This window comes from Trachypithecus francoisi, unplaced genomic scaffold (genome assembly GCF_009764315.1).
Source record: "Trachypithecus francoisi isolate TF-2019V2 unplaced genomic scaffold, Tfra_2.0 Lachesis_group11, whole genome shotgun sequence".
Classification (NCBI taxonomy): domain Eukaryota; kingdom Metazoa; phylum Chordata; class Mammalia; order Primates; family Cercopithecidae; genus Trachypithecus; species Trachypithecus francoisi.
Genome location: NW_022681456.1, coordinates 85,478,770 through 85,502,295, shown reverse-complemented (window position 1 = coordinate 85,502,295; position 23,526 = coordinate 85,478,770). Strand labels below are relative to the sequence as shown.

Below are 23,526 nucleotides of genomic sequence, written 5' to 3'. Positions count from 1 at the left end.
CGAGATCCTCGTTGCTAGGAGACTAGACGCGTCTTACCGTGGGAGAGCTCAGCATCGCTGATAGCCCGGGGTCTCTCTTGTGCGAGGGCTGAGATCTCAGGTCCCACAACTGCCCACAACCAGGGGCAGTTCTGGTAGGCCCCTTTCTAGGGACATTTTTCTTCTACGCTCTGTAATGCGGGTCGAGACAGGCCGAAGCTTCTTTCCCGGATCCAATCCCCTGCCCCGCCATGCCTAAGAAAGAAAAAAAGGCCAAGACGCCCCTGTCCGATGAGGAGCAGCTGCTTCTGTTTCAGCAGAAGTTGCTGGCAGAGGAGGAGATGGCCAAAAAGAAAGAGAGGCTCCTCAGCCAGTTCTTGAAGGTGATGGCCTTTTGCATTATGTCCTGCTCAACCCCATCCACCCGCTGCGCTGGCCTGTCACTGAGGAAACCTCATTTTCATCCTGACCTCCCCTCCTCCGGAAATCGTGAGACCCAGATATATTTAGATTTCAGGCAACATTGTTTGGGAGGCGGGGGTGTTCTCCGCGAAGCATGGAGGGGGTGCGTGGTATACAGCTTAGCAGTCTCTATTGAATCACAGAACTGGGACCTTAGGTCCTGTCCGCTGTCCCAGCTGTCTGGAATGCTGATAATCTCCCTGGAGATGGGTCATTACAAACAACATCCTACTCTGATGCTCCCACCCTGAAGGAAATTCACCCTTGCCCTCCCTAAATGCCATCAGGCCGTTCCCATCGAAAAGGGGTAAGGTGTCAGCTGATAAATTAAGAGTGATGTTGTTTGTTGTACTGAACGGCCCTGACTTCCTGGAGGTATATTTATTCCTTCACACAGGACAAGCTGGCCAAGGAGGAACACAGCAGTGCTTTGAACCTTAATAAGATTAACACACAGTGGAGAACTGTCCTTAGGGAAGTCAAGACCAGAGAGCTTCATAAGGACATTGAGATCCTCAGCCAAACATTTGAACGAGTGGTGGACTGTAAGGACAACGTCATCAAGGTAGGCACTCTTTCCAAGGAAACCTTGAGTATGGCTTCCTGACCTCTTAATAGAATGAGCCTAGTGAATTAATCCATCTTTAAGCCCTCACAAGACACAGGCTGTGAGAAAGCCAGGCTATTGGTAACAACGGTTTTCACAGAAACCAAAAATAGAATATGGGACTATCTTTCTTTTTTTTTTTTTTTTTTTTTTGAGGCGGAGTCTCGCTCTGTCGCCCGGGCTGGACTGCAGTGGCCAGATCTCAGCTCACTGCAAGCTCCGCCTCCCGGGTTTACGCCATTCTCCTGCCTCAGCCTCCCGAGTAGCTGGGACTACAGGCGCCCGCCACATCGCCCGGCTAGTTTTTTTGTATTTTTTTAGTGGAGACCGGGTTTCACCGTGTTAGCCAGGATGGTCTCGATCTCCTGACCTCGTGATCCACCCGTCTCGGCCTCCCAAAGTGCTGGGATTACAGGCTTGAGCCACCGCGCCCGGCCGGGACTATCTTTCATCCCTCTCTCCCTTAGAGGAGCCACTCTCCTTGTAATCTACTGCCCCAAACCAGCACTATCCAATAGTAGAGTTGTAAGGCACAGTAGACATCACCCAGTGCCTTGAAATGAGTCCCACACCTTCATTTCAATGTCCGAAGGCTCAGTTCCAGAGGGGAACTGACTTGCCCAAGGTCACATACCTAGTCAGTGAGAGAGCCAGGACGCCAGCCTGTGTTTATTGATTCCCACTACAGTGCTCCATTCAACCAAATTGGCCTCTTGATTCAACTTCAGTGGCCCTGGATAAGGTTGAGAAGATCTCCATGGGTAAGAGCAGTTCTGGATTTCTAAGCAATTCAATCAGCCATCCTTATGCTCCTGGGAGGTTCTTGAGTTCTTGATTCCATCTTATCTTTTCTTCTAAGGATTTTCTGTACCCCTTCTTTTTTTCTTACTTTTAATAGTCTATCTCCATTTACTGCCTTCTCCTTAGTCTTTTTATGATTGATTGATTGATTGATTGAGACGGAGTCTTGCTCTGTCGCCAGGCTGGAGTGCAGTGCTGTGATCTCGGCTCAGTGCAGCCTCCACCTCCCGGGTTCAAGTGATTCTCCTGCCTCAGCCTCCCGAGTAGCTGCAACTACAGGCATGTGCCACCATGCTTGGCTAATTTTTGTATTTTTAGTAGAGATGGGGTTTCACCGTGTTGGCCAGGATGGTCTCGATATCCTGACCTCGTGATCCCCCGTCTCGGCCTCCCAAAGTGCTGGGATTACAGGCTTGAGCCACCGCGCCCGGCCGGGACTATCTTTCATCCCTCTCTCCCTTAGAGGAGCCACTCTCCTTGTAATCTACTGCCCCAAACCAGCACTATCCAATAGTAGAGTTGTAAGGCACAGTAGACATCACCCAGTGCCTTGAAATGAGTCCCACACCTTCATTTCAATGTCCGAAGGCTCAGTTCCAGAGGGGAACTGACTTGCCCAAGGTCACATACCTAGTCAGTGAGAGAGCCAGGACGCCAGCCTGTGTTTATTGATTCCCACTACAGTGCTCCATTCAACCAAATTGGCCTCTTGATTCAACTTCAGTGGCCCTGGATAAGGTTGAGAAGATCTCCATGGGTAAGAGCAGTTCTGGATTTCTAAGCAATTCAATCAGCCATCCTTATGCTCCTGGGAGGTTCTTGAGTTCTTGATTCCATCTTATCTTTTCTTCTAAGGGATTTTCTGTACCCCTTCTTTTTTTCTTACTTTTAATAGTCTATCTCCATTTACTGCCTTCTCCTTAGTCTTTTTATTGATTGATTGATTGATTGATTGAGACGGAGTCTTGCTCTGTCGCCAGGCTGGAGTGCAGTGCTGTGATCTCGGCTCAGTGCAGCCTCCACCTCCCGGGTTCAAGTGATTCTCCTGCCTCAGCCTCCCGAGTAGCTGCAACTACAGGCATGTGCCACCATGCTTGGCTAATTTTTGTATTTTTAGTAGAGATGGGGTTTCACCGTGTTGGCCAGGATGGTCTCGATATCCTGACCTCGTGATCCACCCGCCTTGGCCTCCCAATGTGCTGGGATTACAGGTGTGAGCCACTGCGCCCAGTCAGAGTCTTTTCAATTGTAAACAAAACAAAGCCCACAGTAACAGCAAAATATACATTGCCAACATGGTATTCCCCCTCTAGAAAACACACATTTCTCTTTCATAGCCTAACCCCTGGGGAAAAAGCTCAGCAGACCTTGGGCAGCTTCCAGAGATATATATTAAGAGTCCTCAAATTTGCAATAACCATTATTCATTAGAAGTTCACACCCCACCAGTTATACCTTATGGATTTTTTTCTTTTTTCGAGATAGAGTTTCACTCTTGTTGCCCAGGCTGCAGTGCAAAGGCCTGGTCTCAGCTCACTGCAACCTCTGCCTCCTGGGTTCAAGCGATTCTCCTGACTCACTCTCCTGAATAGCTGGGATTACAGGCGCCCGCCACCAAGCCCAGCTAATTTTTATATTTTTAGTAGAGACAGGGGTTCACCATGTTGGCCAGGCTGGTCTGGAACTCCTGACCTTAGGTGATCCACCCATCTCAGCCTCCCAAAGTGCTGGGATTACAGATGTTAGCCACCGCGCCCAGCCCATACCTTATGGATTTTAAAGAGGCTCTTTCAGACACTGATTGGAAGTTATCAAACACTTGATAAGAACAGCAGTGTTCATTGCCTAGTGTTCCATTATTGGAATGCTAAGTTTTGGGGAGTTATGTATCTTGTACTGCTCAAGGTCATCACCAAGATCTGATTTTTCACAAAAAATATTTGCAACCTCAGGCATGAATGGGTTAAGGGAAGCTGAGTAGTTGACCAAGTTCACCCCGACACAATTAACTTCTTCCTACACAGCAGCCTCTCAGCTTATGATAACAGTTCTTGCTTAGGTAAATCACACACTGTTAATATTAACCACCTTCAGGGTCATTCCTGAGTAAGACTACACATATTAAATGTGGAAATGTTAGTGATCCTCACTATCTCTACTTCTTTACTTCCCTTTTACCCTGTATCCCACAACATCTGATTTCTACCCTTCTCTAGGAAACTGCTCAGGTAAAGGCCACGGGTTCAGAATTGTGGCTACTTTTCATCATTTAGTCTTTATCTAACCTAACCTCTCTATGGCACTGACATTCTTGGTCATGCCCTGGGTCTTGAAACTCTCCTTTGGCTTGCAAGACACCATTCTGTCATTTTTTCTACCTCTGGGACATAAACCATTCACTCCAGTGAGTTTATCTTCCTCTCTCCATCCTCTGAACTTCAGCATTCCCCAGATTTCTGAGTCTGGCCATCTCACCCTTTAACCAGTTTTCTAGGGCCAGACAATCTTACATATTACCCTGACTTTATTTTATTTTATTTTATTTTATTTTTTGAGACAGTCTCACTTTGTTGTCCAGGCTGAAGTGCAACAGCACAATCATAGCTCACTACACTCAAGCTCCTGGGCTCAAGTGATCCTCCCACCTGAGCAGTTGGGACTACAGGCTCTCACTAGGATTGGCTAAATTTTTTTTTTTTTTTTTTTTTTTGAGACGGAGTCTCACCCTGTCGCCCAGGCTGGAATGCAGTGGTGCCATCTTTGCTCACTGCAACCTCTGCCTCCCGGGTTCAAGCGATTCTCCTGCCCCAGCCTCCCAAGTAGCTGGGATTACAGGCGCATGCCACTACGCCCAGCTAACTTTTGTATTTTTAGTAGAGACAGGGTTTCACTATATTGGTCAGGGTGGTCTCGAACTCTTGATCTTGTGATCTGCCCGCCTCGGCCTCCCAAAGTGCTGGGATTACAGGCGTGAGGCACCGTGCCCAGCTTACGATTGGCTAAATTTTAGAATTATTTTTTAATTTTTAGTAGAGACAAGGTCTCACTGTGTTGCCCAGGCTGATCCTCCCACCTCACCCTCTGGAGTAGCTGGGACCACAGGTGCACACCACCTCACCTAACAAATTTTTACATTTTTTGTAGAGATGCAGCCTCGTTACGTTGCCCATGCTGGTCTTGAACTCCTGGCCTCAAGCAGTCCTCCCACTTCGGCCTCCCAAAGTGCTAGTATTACAGGCATGAGCCACTGGGCCCAGTCCATCCTAGATTTTGCATCTATCCCTGACCTCTGTTACTAAGTGTTGTATAAGTCGTCTACTTTAAAGTAGTTTTCAAAGCTATACCCTGCTGTCCTTTTCCACTGTCCTCCTGTAGTTGAGACCTGGGCATCATCTCTAACCTAAACTATTAGTTTCCTGTTTTCCACCCTTCACATTCAACTGCCTCTAGATTCTCTGCAGAACTACCACGATTATTATTATTATTATTTGTTTTATTTTATTTTTAGACAGAGTCACCCAGGCAGGAGTACAGTGGCACAATCTTGGCTCGCTGCAACCTCTGCCCCCTGAGTTCAAGTGATTCTCCTGCCTCAGCCTCCTGAGTAGCTGGGATTACAGGTGCATGCCACCATGTCCAGCCAATTTCTGCATTTTTAGTAGAGACGGGGTCTCGCCACATTGGTCAGGCTGGTCTCTAACTCCTGGCCTCAGGTGATCCACCTACCTCGGCCTCCCAAAGTGCTGGGATTATAGGCATGAGTACTAGGGTTATCTTTCTAAAGCAGAAATCTAATCCTGTCACTCCACTGCTTAAATCTTAGTGGTTCCCCCATTTATAGGAAAAAATCCAAACTCCTTAGTAAGAATATCAAAGCCTTTCATGATCTGGTTCCTACCTGTACTTTTTTTTTTTTTTTTTTGAGATGGAGTTTCGCTCTTGTTGCCCAGGCTGAGTATTACAGGCGTGAGCCACCACACCTGGCCTCTGCCCACCTGTACTTTTCATACAGCCAGCCTTGTTTCTTACCTGTGCCTTTGCATATGCTATTCCCTGTGTCTGGAATTCTCATCTCCATTTCTTCTCCAGTCGTCCTGACACACTTTCTTATCATTTTTATTTTTATTTATCTATTTTTTTTGAGACAGAGTCTCATTCTGTCTCCCAGGCTGGAGTGCAGTGGAGCGATCTCGGCTCACTGAGACCTTCGCCTCCCGGGTTCAAGCGATTCTCCTGCCTCAGCCTCCCAAGTAGCTGGGATTACAGGCACACGCCACCACGCCCAGCTAATTTTTGTATTTTTAGTAGATACAGGGTTTCATCATGTTGGCCAGCTGGTCTTGAACTCCTGACCTCAAGTGATCTGCACACTTCAGCCTCCCAAAATGCGAGGATTACACACCACACTGCACTCTGCCCTTTTTTTTTTTTCTGAGATGGAGTCTCATTCTGTTGCCCAGGGTGGAGTGCAGTGGTGCAATCTCTGCTCACTGCAATCTCCACCTCCCAGGTTCAAGTGATCCTCCTGCCTCAGCCTCCTGAGTGGCTGGGACTACAGGTGTGTGCCACCATGCTGGCTAATTTTTGTATTTTTAGTAGAGATGGGGCTTCACCATGTTGGTCAGGTTGGTCTGGAACTCCTGACCTCAGGTGATCCACCTGCCTCAGCCTCCCAAAGTGCTGGGATTACAGGAGTGAGCCCGACCATCCTGGTAAACTTTCATTCCTCCTTCAAGAGTTGATACAAATGACATCTCTTTGGTGAAGCCTTTCCCAGTGCTTAGTCATATGTAGGCACTCAATCCTTTATATTCATTGTCACTCAATAAATCATCAACCTTATAGCAATTTCTATGTTATGTTGTGATTTTCTATTTATGTAACTCTTCCTACTAGACTGTAAGCTCCTTTGGGAGCAATAGGCATATCTTTTTATCTCTGAATCCTCAACATCCTGCACAGTGCTGGTACATAGCAGGGATTAGGTAAACATTTGCTGAGTGAGTGAATAGTCTTCCATTATCAGAACCTATTTCATAGGATCCTTTTATCATTGTAAACATATAAGGTAAAAGCTATCTCTGTGTAGAGGTCATGGTAGTTTACAGTGAGTGGACTCAAGGTGCCTGGATCATGTGGGCAATTCCATAAATGCTTTTCTGTTTAATCTTGTTTTACTTTTTTGAAGGTAGTACATTCACATTATTCAAAATCCAAAAGAAAAAAAGGTTATATAGAGAAGTTCCTCCCCACCAGTGCCTTCCAGGTACCCAGTGTTCCTTCCAATAATTCTAGTTTCAAAAGGAAACCTTTTTTCTTTTTTCTTTTTTTTTTTACATAAATGATCATATTATATACTATTCTACCCCTTGGTTTTTTCACTTAATAATATATCTTGGCCGGGCGCGGTGGCTCAAGCCTGTAATCCCAGCACTTTGGGAGGCCGAGACGGGCGAATCACGAGGTCAGGAGATCGAGACCATCCTGGCTAACATGGTGAAACCCCGTCTCTACTAAAAAAATACAAAAAACTAGCCGGGCGAGGTGGCAGGCGCCTGCAGTCCCAGCTACTCGGGAGGCTGAGGCAGGAGAATGGCGTAAACCCGGGAGGCGGAGCTTGCAGTGAGCTGAGATCCGGCCACTGCACTCCAGCCCGGGCCACAGAGCGAGACTCTGTCTCAAAAAAAAAAAAAATAAATAAATAATAATAATAATATATCTTGGAGGCTGGGCACGGTGGCTCATGCCTGAAATCCCAGCACTTTGGGAGGCCAATGCAGGTGGATTGCTTGAGCTTAGGAGTTTGAGATTGGCCTGGGCAACATGGTAAAACCCTGTCTCTACTAAGAATATAAAAATTAGCTGGGTGTGGTGGCATGTGCCTATAGTCCCAGCTACCGGGGAGGCTGAGGTAGGAGGATCACCTGAGCCTGGGAGGCAGAGGTTGCAGTGAGCTGAGATTGTGCTCATATATATATGAGATTGTTCCATATTTTCCCATAAAGAGTTTCTTATTTTACAACTGCATAGTATTCTGTATTGCAGTTTACCACATTACTTTTTCCTCTGTATTTTTATTTGGGTAATTGGATTTAGATGCTTAGCAATGTTGTATCAAGAGGCACATATTGTCTAGCTCTCTTTTTGTGATGTTAGCAGCTGTTGATCCATTAAATCACTGGGAGATGCAAAAATGCTTATTTTTATTTTTTTATTTTTTTATTTTTTTTATTTTTATTTTTTATTTTTTTTGAGACGGAGTCTCGCGCTGTCACCCAGGCTGGAGTGCTGTGGCCGGATCTCAGCTCACTGCAAGCTCCGCCTCCCGGGTTCACGCCATTCTCCTGCCTCAGCCTCCCGAGTAGCTGGGACTACAGGCGCCGCCACCTCGCCGGCTAGTTTTTTGTAGTTTTTAGTAGAGACGGGGTTTCACCGTGTTAGTCAGGATGGTCTCGATCTCCTGACCTCGTGATCCGCCCGTCTCGGCCTCCCAAAGTGCTAGGATTACAGGCTTGAGCCACCGCGCCCGGCCTAAAAATGCTTATTTTTAAAATGTTTAAATTGTATTTTAGAAATGGGGATGGGGCCAGGCACAGTGGTTCATACTTGTAATCCCAACACTTTGGGAGGCTGAGGCAGGCAGATCCTTTGAGCCCAGGAGTTCGAGACCAGCCTGGGCAACATGTTGAAACCCTGTTTACAAAAAAACTTAAAAATTAGCTGGGCATGGTAGTGTGAGCCTGTAGTCTCAGCTACTCAGGGGGCTGATGTGGAGGATCAATTGAGCCTGGGAGATTGAGGCTGCAGTAAGCTGTGATCATGACACCTGAACCAGCCTGGATGACAGAACAAGACCCTGACTCAAAACAAAAAGAAATAGAGATGGGAGGCCGGGCACGGTGGTTCAAGCCTGTAATCCCAGCACTTTGGGAGGCCGAGACAGGCGGATCACAAGGTCAGGAGATCAAGACCATCCTGGCTAACACGGTGAAACCCCGTCTCTACTAAAAAAATACAAAAAACTAGCCGGGGCGAGGTGGCAGGCGTCTGTAGTCCCAGCTACTCGGGAGGCTGAGGCAAGAGAATGGCGTGAACCTGGGAGGCGGAGCTTGCAGTGAGCTGAGATCCGGCCACTGCACTCCAGTCTGGGCGACAGAGCAAGACTCTGTCTCAAAAAAAAAAAAAAAATAGAGACGGGGTCTAGATGTAGTGATCCAGTAAGGAAAAAAAAAAAAAAAAGAGAGAGAGAGAGAAAGAAATAGGGATCGGGGCCTCACTCTTGCCCAGGTTAGTCTCAAACTCTCGGCCTCAAACCCTTGCTTCAAATGATCTTCCTGCCTCAGCCTCCCAAAGATCTGGGATTACAGGTGTGAGCCACTGTGCCTGGCCTGATTTTCTAATAGTATAGTTCATTTTTTGTTCATTAGCTTGAGTATTTCTGAAAAGAGATACTTCCCCTCATTTTCTATTCAATTACTCAGAGCTATAGTTTATATAGGAAAAGCAAGATAAATGCTTGATTCTTTCTCTTGCCTTTATTTAACAGTTTTTTAAAAAATTGGTTGTCTGGTATCCTCCAGTGATAACTGATTAAAAAACAAAACAAAACAAAACAAAAAACAAACTTCTGGCTGGGCGCAGTGGTTCACACTTGTAATCCCAGCACTTTAGGAGGCCGAGGCGGGTGGATCACAAGGTCAGGAGTTCAAGACCAGCCTGACTAACATGGTGAAACCCCATCTCTACTAAAAAATACAAAAAATTAGCTGAGTGTGGTGTGTAATTCCAGCTACTCTGGGAGGCTGAGGCAGGAGAATCACTTGAACCTGGGGGGCGGAGGTTGCAATAAGCCGAGATCGCGCCACTGCACTCCAGCCTGGGTGACAGAGTGAGACTCCATCTCAAAAAAATAAATAAATAAAAAATAAAAAATAAAAATAAATAAATAAATAAAAATTCATGTGCACTTGGCTTCTCACAGAATGACTGTTAGGCTCCTGGAGGGATCATCCTAAGAACAAGGATTCTAAGGGGCGGGAAGCAGAAACTGCCAGGCCAGCCAAGGGTTACCTTGGCCAGCCTGGGACTGGCACAGTGTCACTTCCACCGTATTCTGTTGACCCATGTAGTCATAGGGTCTGCCCAAATTCAAGGAGCTGGAAGAAGAGACACCACCTTTTGATAGGGGAATGGCAAGGTCACATAGCAGAGAATTGTAGGACGGGAGATATTGCTGTGATTTTCTTTGGAAAATCTGCCTCAGTGAGGCACTTCATGTTGGTTCCTGGGTCCTTCTGGCATGACCCTTTTGGTCTTTGATAGTTCCTTTGCTATCTTTTATGATAAGATACTCCAGGTTCTGCCAGGAGCGATGGTTCATGCCTGTAATCCCAGCACTTTGGGAGGCTGAGTCAGGCGGATCACAAGGTCAGAGATCAAGACCATCCTGGCCAACATGGTGAAACCCTGTCTCTACTAAAAATGTAAAAAATTAGCTGGGCGTGGTGGCAGGTGCCTGTAGTCCCAGCTACTTGGGATGCTGAGGCAGGAATCGTTTGAACCCAGGAGGCTGAGGTTATAGTGAGCCAAGATCACACCACCACATTCCAGACTGGTGACAGAGCGAGACTCCATCTCAAAAAAAAAAAAAAAGATACCCCAGGGTCAACTCATTTTCTGCATCAGACCTCAAAGCACTCATTTCTCCAAGAATCCCTGATTCCTTTCAGTGGTAGCTACATCACTGTAAATGTTAGTCATCCACAGGACACTGGCTGGCTTCATGGGGCTCCTTGCTATCACTTTTTTTTTTTCTTTTTCTTCTTTCAGACGGAGTCTCGCTCTCTTGCCCAGGCTGGAGTGCAGTGGCATGATCTCAGCTCACTGCAACCTCGGCCTTCTGGGTTCAAGGAATTTTCCTGCCTCAGCCTCCCGAGTAGCTGGGATTACAGGCATGCGCCACCACACCCAACTAATATTTGTATTTTTATTATTTATTTATTTATTTTGAGACAGAGTCTCGCACTGTCACCCAGGCTGGAGTGCAGTGGCACAATCTCAGCTCACTGCAACCTCTGCCTCCCAGGTTTAAGCAATTCTCCTTGCCTCACACTCCCGAGTAGCTGGGATTACAGGCGCCCACCACCATGGCCGGATTTTTTTTTTTTTTTTTTGTATTTTTAGTAGAGACGGGGTTTCACTATGTTGGCCAGGCTAGTCTTGAACTCTTGACCTCATGATCCACCCACCTTGGCCTCCCAAAGTGCTGGGATTACAGGCTTGTGCCACCGCGCCCGGCATTTTTGTATTTTTACTAGAGACAGGGCTTCGCCATGTTGGTCAGACTGGTCTTGAACTCCAGACCTCGTGATCTGCCTGCCTTGGCCTCCCAAAGTGCTGGGATTACAGGTGTGAGCCACTGTGCCTGGCCTTTTTTTTTTTTTTTTGAGACAGGGTCTTGTTCTGTCACCTAGGCTGGAGTGCAGTGGCATGATCACAGCTTACTGCAACTTTGAACTCTTGGGCTTAAGCAATCCTCCTGCCCAAGCCTTGTGAGTAGCTGGGACTATAGCCTGGGTAATTTTTACGTTTTTTGGTTTTTTTTGTGTAGAGACTGGGGGGTCTCACTGTGTTGCCCAGGCTAGTCTTGAGCTCCCAGGCTCATGTAATCCTCCCACCTTGGCTACCCAAAATGCTGGGATTACAGATGCAAGCCACCTTGCTCAGCCCTTGCCATCACTCTTGCTTTACACGAGTGAGGAGGACAACCAGCATTCTTAAAGCCAAATTGGCAGTAGGAACAAATAAAAAACTGCAAGCTGAATATATTTTTATTTTCTCACACAGATGCCATTCAGCTGGAATGGTAACTCTCTCTTTCTGGCCTAGTCTTTAGCTAAAGACCTGTCCGAAGCTGAGGAGCAGTACGCCCGTGCCCTGCGCAGCCACTTGCACAATGTTGACCAGCTTTTGGCCCTGCAGAGGCACCGGCTCAGTCTCCTGGAGGAAAGTTACAACATGGAGCTGGAAGCCCTAACCAAGGAGTTTGAGACAGAAAGGTATGGGGGCCTAAGAGAAGATGGGGAATTGAATCCAGGGGAGTGTCTAGAGTCTGTGTCAAGGAGTTGCCTGTAAGCAAGTGGCTAGTATCTTGGAGCATCCCACATTGATTATCACAGGACCCCCAGCAGAGAATATCTTGGTTCCTTTTAAACAAACTCTGGCTTAAGTTTGCAGCTCTAGCTTCCCTTTACTCACGTCAGGCCCCCTGTCTGTGTGCCTTCACCGCCCACTTTCTTCTTTTTTCTTTCACTATTTTTTTCTTTCTTTATTTATTTTTTATTGTGTTTTGTTTTTTCAAGACAGAGTCGCGCTCTGTCGTCCAGGCTGGAGTGCAGTGGCGCGATCTCAGCTCACTGCAACCTCTGCCTCCCGGGTTCAAGCAATTTTCCTGCCTCAGTGTCCCCAGTAGCTGGGACTACAGGTGCGTGCCACCTCACCTGGCTAAGTTATCGTTTACTTCTTTTAATAACTCTTTTTTTTCCTTCTTTTTAAATTTAACTCCTCAAATTCCTTTTACCAACTACCCACTATCAACTATCAAAATCCTACCCATTTGGCAGGGAACAGGGATGGGAGGGAGACTTCTCACTGTAACCTTTTGTACTTTTTTGGCATCACATGAATGTATTACCCATTCAGAAATCAAAATAAAATAACCGTATTCATTCGTTCTAGCCCTAAAAAGAATAGAGCCTTCCCTCTCTCTGTTCTCTATCAGTACCTGAGAGTTTGTACCATTCACATAGATTTATTACATACTGCTTTGAATTATCATTATTGGTCAATATCCTGTATCCCTCAGAGCAGGGAAAGTGTCTTGTCTCCTACAGGAAGACAATTATTGACCAACATGAGAAAGAGATTCACTATCTACAAGATATCTTCATGGCCATGGAGCAGAACTATATAGATTCTGAGTATGAAAGCAAGCTGGAGTTCCAGAGCATGTGGAATGATCTCAAAAACATGGTACGGAGGGAGAGTAGACAGACAAGAAGTGGAAGGAGGTGATAGAAAAATGCTCAAGGAGGCTGGGAACAGTGGCTCACACCTGTAATCCCAGCACGTTGGTAGGCCAAGGCAGGAGGATCACTTGAGACTGGGAGTTCAAGACCAGCCTGGGCAATACAGGGAGACTGCCATCTCTACCTCCCCACCAAAAAAAAAAAAAAGAAAAGAGCCAGGCGTGGTAGTGTGCGCCTATGGTCCAAGCTACTTAGGAGGCTGAGGTAGGATGATCACTTGAGCCCAGAAGATGGAGGCTGTAGTGAACTGTGATAGCAACACTGCCCTCCAGCCTGGGTGACAGAGCGAGACCCTCTCTCAAAAAAATTAAAAAATTAAAATGCTCAAGGCTACTAGAGGTAGAAGAGACCCCTTTAGCCAACACAGTGAATAAAATATCTATTGCCACTGTAGGTATCCCCAAACTTGTAATTTTGTGAAAATTGGTCGGGAGGGAAGACCATTCTAAAATGTCAAGGGAATGCATTTTAGAGCTAAAAAGCACGAAGGAGATCATCTGGCTTCACCCCTGTGATTTTCAGATGAATAAAGTAAGGCCCAATAAGTAAAATGACCTGCCAAAGTCATGCTGCTGGTCTGTGGTAGAACCAGGAGAATCTAGGTCTCCTGCCCCTTGATCCAAAGTGCTTTCCATTGTCCTCGAGGTTGCAAACTTAGCCAGCCCACAGACCTAGGTTTGGGTATGGAGTTCTTTGTTTTTATTTATCCCACAGTGTTTTATAAAATTTTTTGAATAAGCATCTTACACTTTAAAATTGGAGATTTCATAAAAACATCCAAATTTTCAGCTTCCCCTGAAAAATTTAAAGATCTGGCAACACTGGGCCACATTTCCAAATGGCAAGGCTCACGTGGAGCTCAGTGGCTGCCCCTCCTCCTCCCAAATGCAGCATTTCCTCTCCAGTTCACCACAGGCCCCACCCGGCCCACAAAACTTATTTATATCATCTGCCTGGTCTTCTGTAGGCATTTTCATTGGAGACCTCTGTACTAAACTATGCTACAAACAGTTCAAGAGGGTGAGGTTGCTGGTGGAAGTGAAAGGGCACTAATAAGGTAATTCCAAACATTTGCTATTCTGGGGTCACTTGCTAGAATTTAGAAGAGAAGCACTTTCTAAGGCTGCACCTGGAGAACATAGTAGAAGATCTGTGGAGAAAGTTCCAGGATGTACTCAAGAATTACACTGATGCCACAGAGGATCGAAAGGCTGCCTTTGAGACCCTGCAGGTGAAGGATGAGAAGAGCTCCAAAGAGATTGAAGTACATATGAAAAAAATACAGAAACTACAGGTTAGTGTATACTCACTAACCTGTGAGTTACTCACAGTGAAATACTCACTGCTTTAACTGCTCTATTATCCCCTCTTCTGCTTCCCCTTGTTTCCCCTGGGCCTCATCACTGATTGGTTGGGAAAAGATGATATGCTCTGATTTCAGTCCCCAGGCAGCCCTTTTACCTATCTCACAGAAGACCCTCATTTGGCCAAGTGTTTCCCCTAATCTGTTCCTCTAGGATGCCATAACTATTTCAAAAGGCAAGATCATGATACACAGACGTGAGAGTGAAGATGAGAACCGGTATATCCGTAATGACAAGGAATTGGTCCTTGTACAACTGCGAAAACTTAAGGCCCAAAGGACTCAGGCCCGGGCAGCATCCCAGAAGAACTTAGTCAAACTCACCTTGGAAAGTAATGCCACCCTCAAGGCCCTGAGAAAGATTGTTGATAAGGTAACACAAGGGAGAGGAGTCAGAACAAAGTCAAGGAACTTGGCTCCCTGCAAGGTTAAAGGGATTTGGAAAGGATAGGAGGCTTCTTCCTGCTTCCTGGCTGAGTGGACACTTGGAATACCTTTTTTATTCCATGTTTCCTCCCCTAATACATAATTAATTAGTTTATTAATTAATAAAAATAATTATTTTATTCCATGTTTCCTCCCCTAATACATAAATTAATTAATTTATTTATGTATTTCTACAGATGGGGTCTCACTGTGTTGCCCAGGATGGTTATGAACTCCTGGCCTCAAGCAGTCCTCTTGCCTTGGCCTCCCAAAGTGCTGGGATTAGAGGCGTGAGCCACCCTGGTGAGCCCCTTCCTACTTTTTTTTTTTTTTTTCTTTCTGGTGAAGACAGGGTCTCACTCTGTCTCCCAGGCTAGAGTGCAGCGGCACCATCTTGGCTCACTGCAACCTCTGCCTCCTGGGCTCAAGCGTTCCTCCTGCCTCAGCCTCCCCAATGCATGGCTAACTTTCGTATTTTTTGTAGAGAGGGGGTTTCGCCATGTTGCCCAGGCTGGCTCAAACTCCTGGCCTCAGACGATCTTCCCACCCTGGCTTTCTTTTTTTTGTTTGTTTGTTTTTGAGACAGAGTCTCACTCTGTCACCCAGGCTGGAGTGCAGTGGCCGGATCTCAGCTCACTGCAAGCTCCGCCTCCCAGGTTTATGCCATTCTCCTGCCTCAGCCTCCCGAGTAGCTGGCAGTACAGGCGCCCGCCACCTCGCCGGGCTAGTGTTTTGTATTTTTTTGTAAAGACGGGGTTTCACCGTGTTAGCCAGGATGGTCTCGATCTCCTGACCTCGTGATCTGCCCGTCTCAGTCTCCCAAAGTGCTGGGATTACAGGCTTGAGCCACCGCGCCCGGCCCACCCTGGCTTTCTAAAACACTAGGATTACAGGCATGAGCCACTGCATCGAGCCACCTCTTACATTTTAATTAATTAATTATTATTATTATTATTTTTGAGATGAAGTCTTACTCTGTTGCCCTGGCTGGAGTGAAGTGGCATGATCTTGGCTCGCTGCAACCTTCACCTCCCCGGTTCAAGCAATTCTCCTGCCTCAGCCTCCTGAGTAGCTGGGATAACAGGTGTGCACCACCACACCCGGCTAATTTTTGTATTTTCAGTGGAGACAGGGTTTCACCATGTTGGCCAGGATGTTCTCCAACTCCTGACCTCAGCGATCCACCCACCTTGGCTTCCCAAGTGCTGGGATTACAGATGTAAGCCACCACGTCTGGTCTACATTTTAAATTGAAATGAATTGGCCAGACGTGGTGGCTCATGCCTGTAATCCCAGCACTTTGGGAGGCCAAGGTGGGAGGATTGCTTGAGCCCAAGAGTTTGAGACCACCCTGGGCAACATAGGGAGAGCCCATCTCTACAAACAAACAAAAAAAAAAAAAAAAAAAAAAAAGCTGGGCATAGTGGCACACGCCTGTGAGCCCAGATACTTGGAAGCTGAGATGGGAGGATCACTTGAGCCTGGGACATCGAGGCTGCAGTGAGCCATGACTGCACCACTGCACCCCAGCCTGGGTGACAGAGTAAGACCCTGTCTCAAAAAAAAAAAAAAAAAAAGACAGAAAAGAAAAAGAAATGAATTAATAATGAAAGAGTTTTTGGCTGGGCACGGTGGCTGACACCTGTAATCCCAACACTTTGGGAGGCCAAGGCAGGCAGATCACCTGAGGTTGGGAGTTTGAGACCAGCCTGACCAACATGGAGAAATTCCATCTCTACTAAAAATACAAAATTAGCTCGGCATGGTGGCGCATGCCTGTAATCCCAGCTACTCGGGAAGCTGAGGAAGAAGAATCGTTTGAACCCTGGAGACAGAAGTTGCAGTGTGCCAAGACTGCACCACTGCACTCCAGCCTGGGCAACAATAGTGAAACTCTGTCAAAAAAAAAAAAAAAAGTAAGTTTTTTTTTTTTTTTTTGAGACGGAGTCTCACTCTGTCGCCGGGGCTGGAGTGCAGTGGCCGGATCTCAGCTCACTGCAAGCTCCGCCTCCCGGGTTCACGCCATTCTCCTGCCTCAGCCTCCCGAGTAGCTGGGACTACAGGCGCCCGCCACCTCACCCAGCTAGTTTTTTGTATTTCCTAGTAGAGATGGGGTTTCACTGTGTTAGCCAGGATGGTCTCGATCTCCTGACCTCATGATCCGCCCGTCTCGGCCTCCCAAAGTGCTGGGATTACAGGCTTGAGCCACCGCGCCCGGCCTTTTTTTTTTTTTTTTTTAAAGAAATGAATTAATAATGAATGAATGATTTTTTTTTTTTTTTTTTTTTTGAGACAGGGTCTCACTCAGTTGCCCAGGCTGGAGTGTGGTGGCACCATCTCGTCTCACTGCAGCCTCTACCTCCTGGGCTCAAGTGATTCTTCCACCTCAGCCTCCCCAGTCGCTGAGACTGTAGGCATGTGCCACCACGCCTGGCTTTTACAAATTTTTTTGTAGAGATAGGATCTTCCTATGTTTCCCAGGCTATGAATTAATTTTACAATAAGAATAGAAAATACTTGGAATAGTGTGTGTTACATGATAACCTCTATTTGCTATATGTATTTATTGCTATTGTTTCCCACTTGGATGAGTAGCTTCCCTGGGTTCAAACAGGGGAATCAACTCCACTAGCTTCCCTCTCCACTCCCTTTCCTAATATAAACTCTCTTCCTGCTTCAAATAGGGTGAAAAGATCCTTAAACTTGCTGAAATATGTAGGAAATTTGAAACTGAGGAAGAAAAAGTGCTGCCTTTTTATTCATCAGTATTGACTCCTAAGGAGCAGGAGGGGATTGAGGAGAATAATCTAGAAGAGCTTACTGAGGAGCTCGCCAAGGTAAAGGCTGGGGGATGGTGGGGCATTGGGCACCATTTGCTAGTGGGTCTCGCTGCACACCTTCTCCCTGCAACTCCACTCCCAGGTGATGGTGGACTACACAGGAATGGAGAATTTCTGGAAAAGGTACAACAAAGTGAAACTGGAGCAACTGAGCCTCCAACACAGACGAGCCCAGCTGCTAGATATCAATGGAAAGCTGCGGGAGATGCTGAAGCAGTACTTGGATGGCATCTCAGTGAGTGACGAAGTGCTGAGCCAGCTCAACCCACTCTTTATAGTCAACTATCAAAGCAATTTACCCCAGCCCTTGTCCATACCTACAGCCCATCCAGGTGATAAACAACATCCAACCACTTAAAATATAATTGAAGCAGCCCACGTGATCTTCCACAACCTGTGATCTAAGGAAAAAAATCTTTCAACTCCTAGAGATTTTTTTTTTTTTTGAGAGATGTAGGGATGTTACTATTAAAAATTTCCATGGAGTTTATGAGCTCCTTGTATCTTTTCCATATTGAACAGAGCAGTCCTCTTTGAGGACACTAGGAACATTGTGGTCCCAGGGAATAGAGAGAACAGCTAGGCAACTACCAGGAGGCTCACTGCTCAATTAAGCATCCCTCCTCAGAATCAGGGCGCCATGAGAGTCAAAACCCATACCTTAAGGACTTAGAGATCCTATGGGAAGACTCAAGACCAGATCCTTAAAGTCAGTTAGGACAGCAAGAAGAGGCCAGGGGAACAGGTGATCCAGGGCCTACAACCACCCCCATGCCAGGCAAGATGCAACTAAGAATGCTTTTTTCCTCAGCCCTTTACCTCATTCCCACTTTCAAAGGCAGTCTCAGAAAGTATCAGATGAAGAATGCAAAGAAGTTTTTTAGAATTTATTATTTATTATTTCTTTTTGCTCTTGTTTCGTTTCTCTTCCTTGAGCTTCTTTTTGGAGACTTTGGGTCTGTTGGCCTTTCTGTATAGGTGATACCCAATGAGGCCCAGGAGGGCTGGCACCATGGCCATCCCTACCAGAGGCAAAATGCCCTTCACCAGCTTTAGCCAGTAGTTGGCTCGGATTAGTGCAATCAGCTCCACGTCATACTGCACCACTGCATCCGCTGGAGAGGCAGAGGGGTGGAGAGGGTTAGACTCTCAGTGCATTTTATCCAGGGCTCAGAATCTGAATGAAAATAGGGAGGGTAGGCCACAGCAAAGCTAACAACTATGAAGCTGACAAGATTTAAATGTGGGGTTGAATTCCTTTAGACAAGAGTAGAGGAGGATTATGAGCAGAGTTCAGTGATAGTCATGTTGACACATGTGGCTTGGGTCCAGTGACAAGTCTTTGAATGCAGGAAAACTTTCTGTGAATATGAAATGTAAGACTCTTCTCCATTTGTAAGTGGGAGAACCCTCTATACTAACTACTAACTTACCGTATTTCCAAATAACCACATGGATAGAGTCTTTGTAGGGCTGAAATTAAATGGATTTAAACTAGACTTTAAAAAATCAACCAACCAATGAGCACATTCAACGTGATTATGAGATAACAGGAGTTTCAGCATAAGAACTGAAGAGGAAGAAGGATGAGGATGCTGCTTAAGAAGTAAAGGGGCAGGTGGAACAGAAATGAGTGGGCGGAAGAGGTGCAAATAAGCAGCACTGGGAATGGGGAGGTATAGGGCTTTGGGTAAAAGAGTTTCTCCTTGGTTGCCCTACCCTCCTTCCAGGCCTTTCTCTAAGCTGGAACTAGAATAAAAATTATGAGCCCAGCCAGGTGAGGTGGCTCATGCCTGTAATCCCAGCACTTTGGGAAGCCAAGGCAGGCAGATCACCTGAGGTTGAGAGTTTGAGACCAGCCTGACCAACATGGAGAAGCCCCATCTCTACTAAAAATACAAAATTAGCTGGGCGTGGTGGCACATGCCTGTAATCCCAGCTACTCGTGAGGCTGAGGCAGGAGAATCGCTTGAACCTAGGAGACAGAGGTTGTGGTGAGTGAAGATTGCGCCACTGCACTCCAGCCTGAGCAACAAGAATGAAACTCCGTCTAGGCCGGGCGCGGTGGCTCAAGCCTGTAATCCCAGCACTTTGGGAGGCCGAGACGGGCGGATCACGAGGTCAGGAGATCGAGACCATCCTGGCGAACACAGTGAAACCCCGTCTCTACTAAAAATACAAAAAACTAGCCGGGCGAGGTGGCGGGCGCCTGTAGTCCCAGCTACTCGGGAGGCTGAGGCAGGAGAATGGCGTAAACCCGGGAGGCGGAGCTTGCAGTGAGCTGAGATCCGGCCACTGCACTCCAGCCTGGGCGACAGAGCAAGACTCCGTCTCAACAAAAAAAAAAAAAAAAAAAAAAAAAAAAACTCCGTCTCAAAAAAAAAAAAAAGAAGAAGAAGAATTACGAGCCCAATACTCTGTGGAGTACAACACATTTTAGCTAATAGAACATTTGTTAGAACTGAAAGCAAAAGATATGCATTTTGGGAAATCTGTCCATCTCAACCCTTCAAAAATAGACATCGGCAGTGACCTATGATGGCTTTTAAAGTTATGGGGTAGACTTGGCTTTAACAGTTGCTTTTTGTTTTGTTTTGAATTACTTGACTGTGATTATTTTTACTATCTCTTCCCTGATGGAGGCTGAAAGGAAGGAGGTGGGGGCGGCTGTACAGCTGACACAGCGTAGAGTTGTAGAAAAGGGCAGGAAAGAAGCCCAGTGTTCTGGGAAAGGTGGTGGCACAGGCAGCAGACCCATGTGGCCCAAGCAGTTCTCTTCCCTAACAAGTTACTGGCTGCTAGAGGTCACGCCAGGTGGCCTCATCAGGTTATTTGTCTTTAGTCCCTGTTGGTGATATGAGGAAGAAAAAAGTAGCCCTGGAGATAGAGGCCCCAGGCACTCCTGTCTGTCTAAACAAACTTGGTCTGGACCTTCTCAAGCATGAGACAAAGTATATAGCTCCTTACAGCTCTTAGGGACTGGGTATTTTGATGGCCTGAGAGATAGGCCTAGTCAGATTACCTGGGACAGATGGTGGAAATCCTCGTTTTCCATAGGCCAAGTGAGAAGGAATGATTGCCCTTCGCTTCTCTCTGAGGGAAGGAATGTCAGTCACAGCCAGAGGCAGGAGAGGTAGGCCAGCAGCCTCAGTCCAGCTGACGCTCCTCCAGCAAAACCCTCTGGATCTTCACACCCAAAACACGAACTTTTCCACCTGAACACCAAACAGGCTGGCCAGCAAAGGTGTCCATCTCCCCATGTGCCTCAACTCCCCAACAAAAGCAACAGCACAAGAGGCACAGAGGCTTTGGATGCCCTCAGGGTTCCCACTGACCTGGACCTGTCCAGTGGGAAGCAGGGTCCTTTATTCCACATTCTCTTGCTTTTTTTTTTTTTTTTTTTTTTTTGAGACAAAGTCTCGCTCTATTGCCCAGGCTGGAGTGCAGTGGCCGGATCTTAGCTCACTGCAAGCTCAGCCTCCCAGGTTCACGCCATTCTTCTGCCTCAGCCTCCCAAGTAGCTGGGACTACAGGCGCCCGCCACCTCGCCCGGCTAGTTTTTTGTATTTTTTTTTTTGAGACAGAGTCTTGCTCTGTCGCCCGGGCTGGAGTGCAGTGGCCGGATCTCAGCTCACTGCAAGCTCCGCCTCCTGGGTTTATGCCATTCTCCTGCCTCAGCCTCCAGAGTAGCTGGGCCTACAGGTGCCCATCACCTCGCCCGGCTAGTTTTTTGTATTTTTAGTAGAGACGGGGTTTCACCGTGTTAGCCAGGATGGTCTCGATCTCCTGACCTCGTGATCCACCCGTCTCGGCCTCCCAAAGTGCTGGGATTACAGGCTTGAGCCACCGCGCCCGACCTCCTGCTTCTTAAGGAGCGAGGACGGCAGAGAAAACCTCTTCCCATGCAAAGAGGGTACCCAGGCCCACCCCTGCCCAGATACTCACCCCACACACATGTCTAGAAGACTCTGCTCCAGACCTTGAGGAAGAAGACACAACTGAACTGGAAGCTATCCACCTTCCCCAAATCCCATGACATGAACAACAAAGTCTTCCTCCTCCATCCTCAATAGTTCTTGCCCCCAGTTCTTAAATCTCTGGCTTCCAATAGGGTATGGGACAAGTGGAGTATTAGAAGTGAGGTTTGAACCTCAGAAGGTAACTGGTAGAGCCCTAGGGTCTTACTGATTTCAGGGGGAATTTCCAGGGCAGCTTTGGAGCTGAAGAGGCTAAGAAAGGGCTTAGGTTGTGAAGAGGTAGAATGGGAGGCACAGGTCACATACCTGGAATCACCTGCTTTTGGCCAAGTTCTATAACCAGAGGGTCTCTGGTCAGGGAGGTGTCAATAATACGTCCATCTACCAAGCTTCCCTGGGGGGAGAGAGCATCAAGAGCATACACCTAGCGCCCTCTCCCTCCCAGCAGGCGCGCAACACACACCTGGACCGCTGGGAGGCGGCAGCCCCCTTACAGCGGCAGCCTAGCCTTCCCCTTACCGCTGTAAGGAACAGGAAGCCCCAGAGGGCTGACGCTTCTCGGAGATCTCTCCACCCTGCACTTCTCCGTGCCAGGTAGGAACTGGCAGAAAAGCAAGGAGGAAAAAGGCACGGAAGAGCAACACCTCTCCCCTCGCCACATGCTCTATGATCCCAGAGCCCCGAGTTTCTTCTCCCGAACCGCTTGCCACGTGTCCAAGCCAAAGCTGACGTGTTTCAGCAGGGCGCCACCCCCTCCCAGGCCCCGCCCCGGCCCCCCAGACCCCTCACCGTGTAGTGTATGTGGAGCGTGTCTCCAAAAGCAGCTGGCTCGGCACATGGTTCGAGGGGCTCCACCTACGATCGGACTACAGGGGTCACGGATGCTCTGCCAAAGATCCCGTTCTCGCTCCTAGACCCGGCACCACCCCCAACTCAGTTCCCGCACTTCCTCCCATCCCGGCTCCCAGATTCGTTGAGATCCCTGTGTTACCCCACAAGGCTCGGCCCACGGGTGCTGAGGTTCGGGACTATCTCCTCACCAGGGTCTCCACTTGGAGGGTCCGGACGGGACTTTCAGTTTCGAACCCAGCCTCAGCCTGGCACACCGCCGCACTGAGCAGCAGCAGCAGCAGATAGAGAGGGAGGAGTGAGGGGCGCAGGGCCATGACTGGGCGCGGGGCAGGGAGCCGGGGCACTAGGACAGGCTGTTCGGATGGTGGCAGCTAGGACAGCGTTCCCGCAGCGCCCAGGCCAGACTGGACGGGACGGGGCGGGTCGCGATGCTAGAGCTCCTCCTCCTGCAGCCCTTCCTCCACCTTGTCCCCACCTCCGAAAGGAAGGAGGCCGAGGGGCGCCCTCTGTACCCGCCAAGATCCAGAGGGCGCAGGTTCTGACCCGTCCGTTAGACGTTCTGTCCTATAATGTGGTTGGGCCAAATAATAGCACCCATTTACGATTACCTACTGTGTGTCAGGAGCTATTCTCTAATCCTCAAAACCAACCTAAAAGGTCGGCATAATTGTTTCCATTTTACAGATAAGGCACAGGGTGCTCAGGATGTGCCCAAGGTCATCAGGCTAGGTGGTGACACAGACAGGATTCAAACCCAGGACTGCCTGAGTCCAATGTGGTTGCTGTCTGCTCTTTCCTCTAAGTTATGTCTCCTTGTGGCTATCCTGGCAGTGTCTGGCTGGCCGACCCCACCCAGACAGTTGTCTCATTCCTCTCCCACCTCCAACTACTTCAGCCTGAATTTCTGGAGGTTATAGATCCAAATATCCGAAAGAGGGCAGGGAGCTGTCCTATCCCTATCCTTTGAAAAGCTAGCTGAAAAGAGCAAGGAGCTGTTTTCCTGTAAGAACAGGGTAAACCCCTGGTCTTTTCCTCTGGTGCTACTACTTCCTTTCTCCTTTCATCAACAAACTTCTCAAAGGGCAGCACACATAACCCCTTTATGTTTGTGTAAAGACTTCACTTTTTTTTT

General features: G+C 47.6%; 2 protein-coding genes across 3 annotated transcripts; one reads left to right on the top strand and one right to left on the bottom strand.

Annotated features, from left to right (window-relative positions):
- Position 1: 1 nt before the first annotated feature.
- CCDC65 (coiled-coil domain containing 65) lies at positions 2-18,055 on the top strand. The gene is made up of 8 exons (XM_033222235.1): positions 2-362; positions 839-1,006; positions 11,738-11,907; positions 12,742-12,880; positions 14,033-14,230; positions 14,454-14,672; positions 17,410-17,562; positions 17,648-18,055. Exons 1-8 carry the CDS (start codon positions 231-233, stop codon positions 17,921-17,923), a joined length of 1,455 nt encoding a protein of 484 aa, XP_033078126.1. The 5' UTR covers positions 2-230; the 3' UTR covers positions 17,924-18,055.
- Positions 18,056-18,426: 371 nt separating this feature from the next.
- Positions 18,427-23,526, bottom strand: FKBP11 (FKBP prolyl isomerase 11). 2 transcript variants are annotated; one of them, XM_033222236.1, is made up of 6 exons: positions 22,583-23,526; positions 22,332-22,397; positions 21,849-21,936; positions 21,511-21,544; positions 20,588-20,658; positions 18,438-18,680 (listed from the first exon to the last, which is right to left on the bottom strand). In XM_033222236.1, the coding sequence occupies exons 1-6, from the start codon at positions 22,706-22,708 to the stop codon at positions 18,463-18,465; spliced, it is 603 nt and encodes a 200-aa protein (XP_033078127.1). In that variant the 5' UTR covers positions 22,709-23,526; the 3' UTR covers positions 18,438-18,462. The 2 variants fall into 2 exon arrangements, with proteins under 2 accessions (XP_033078128.1, XP_033078127.1); XM_033222237.1 differs by lacking the exons at positions 22,332-22,397; positions 22,583-23,526 and adding an exon at positions 22,062-22,282 and having other exon boundaries at positions 18,427-18,680.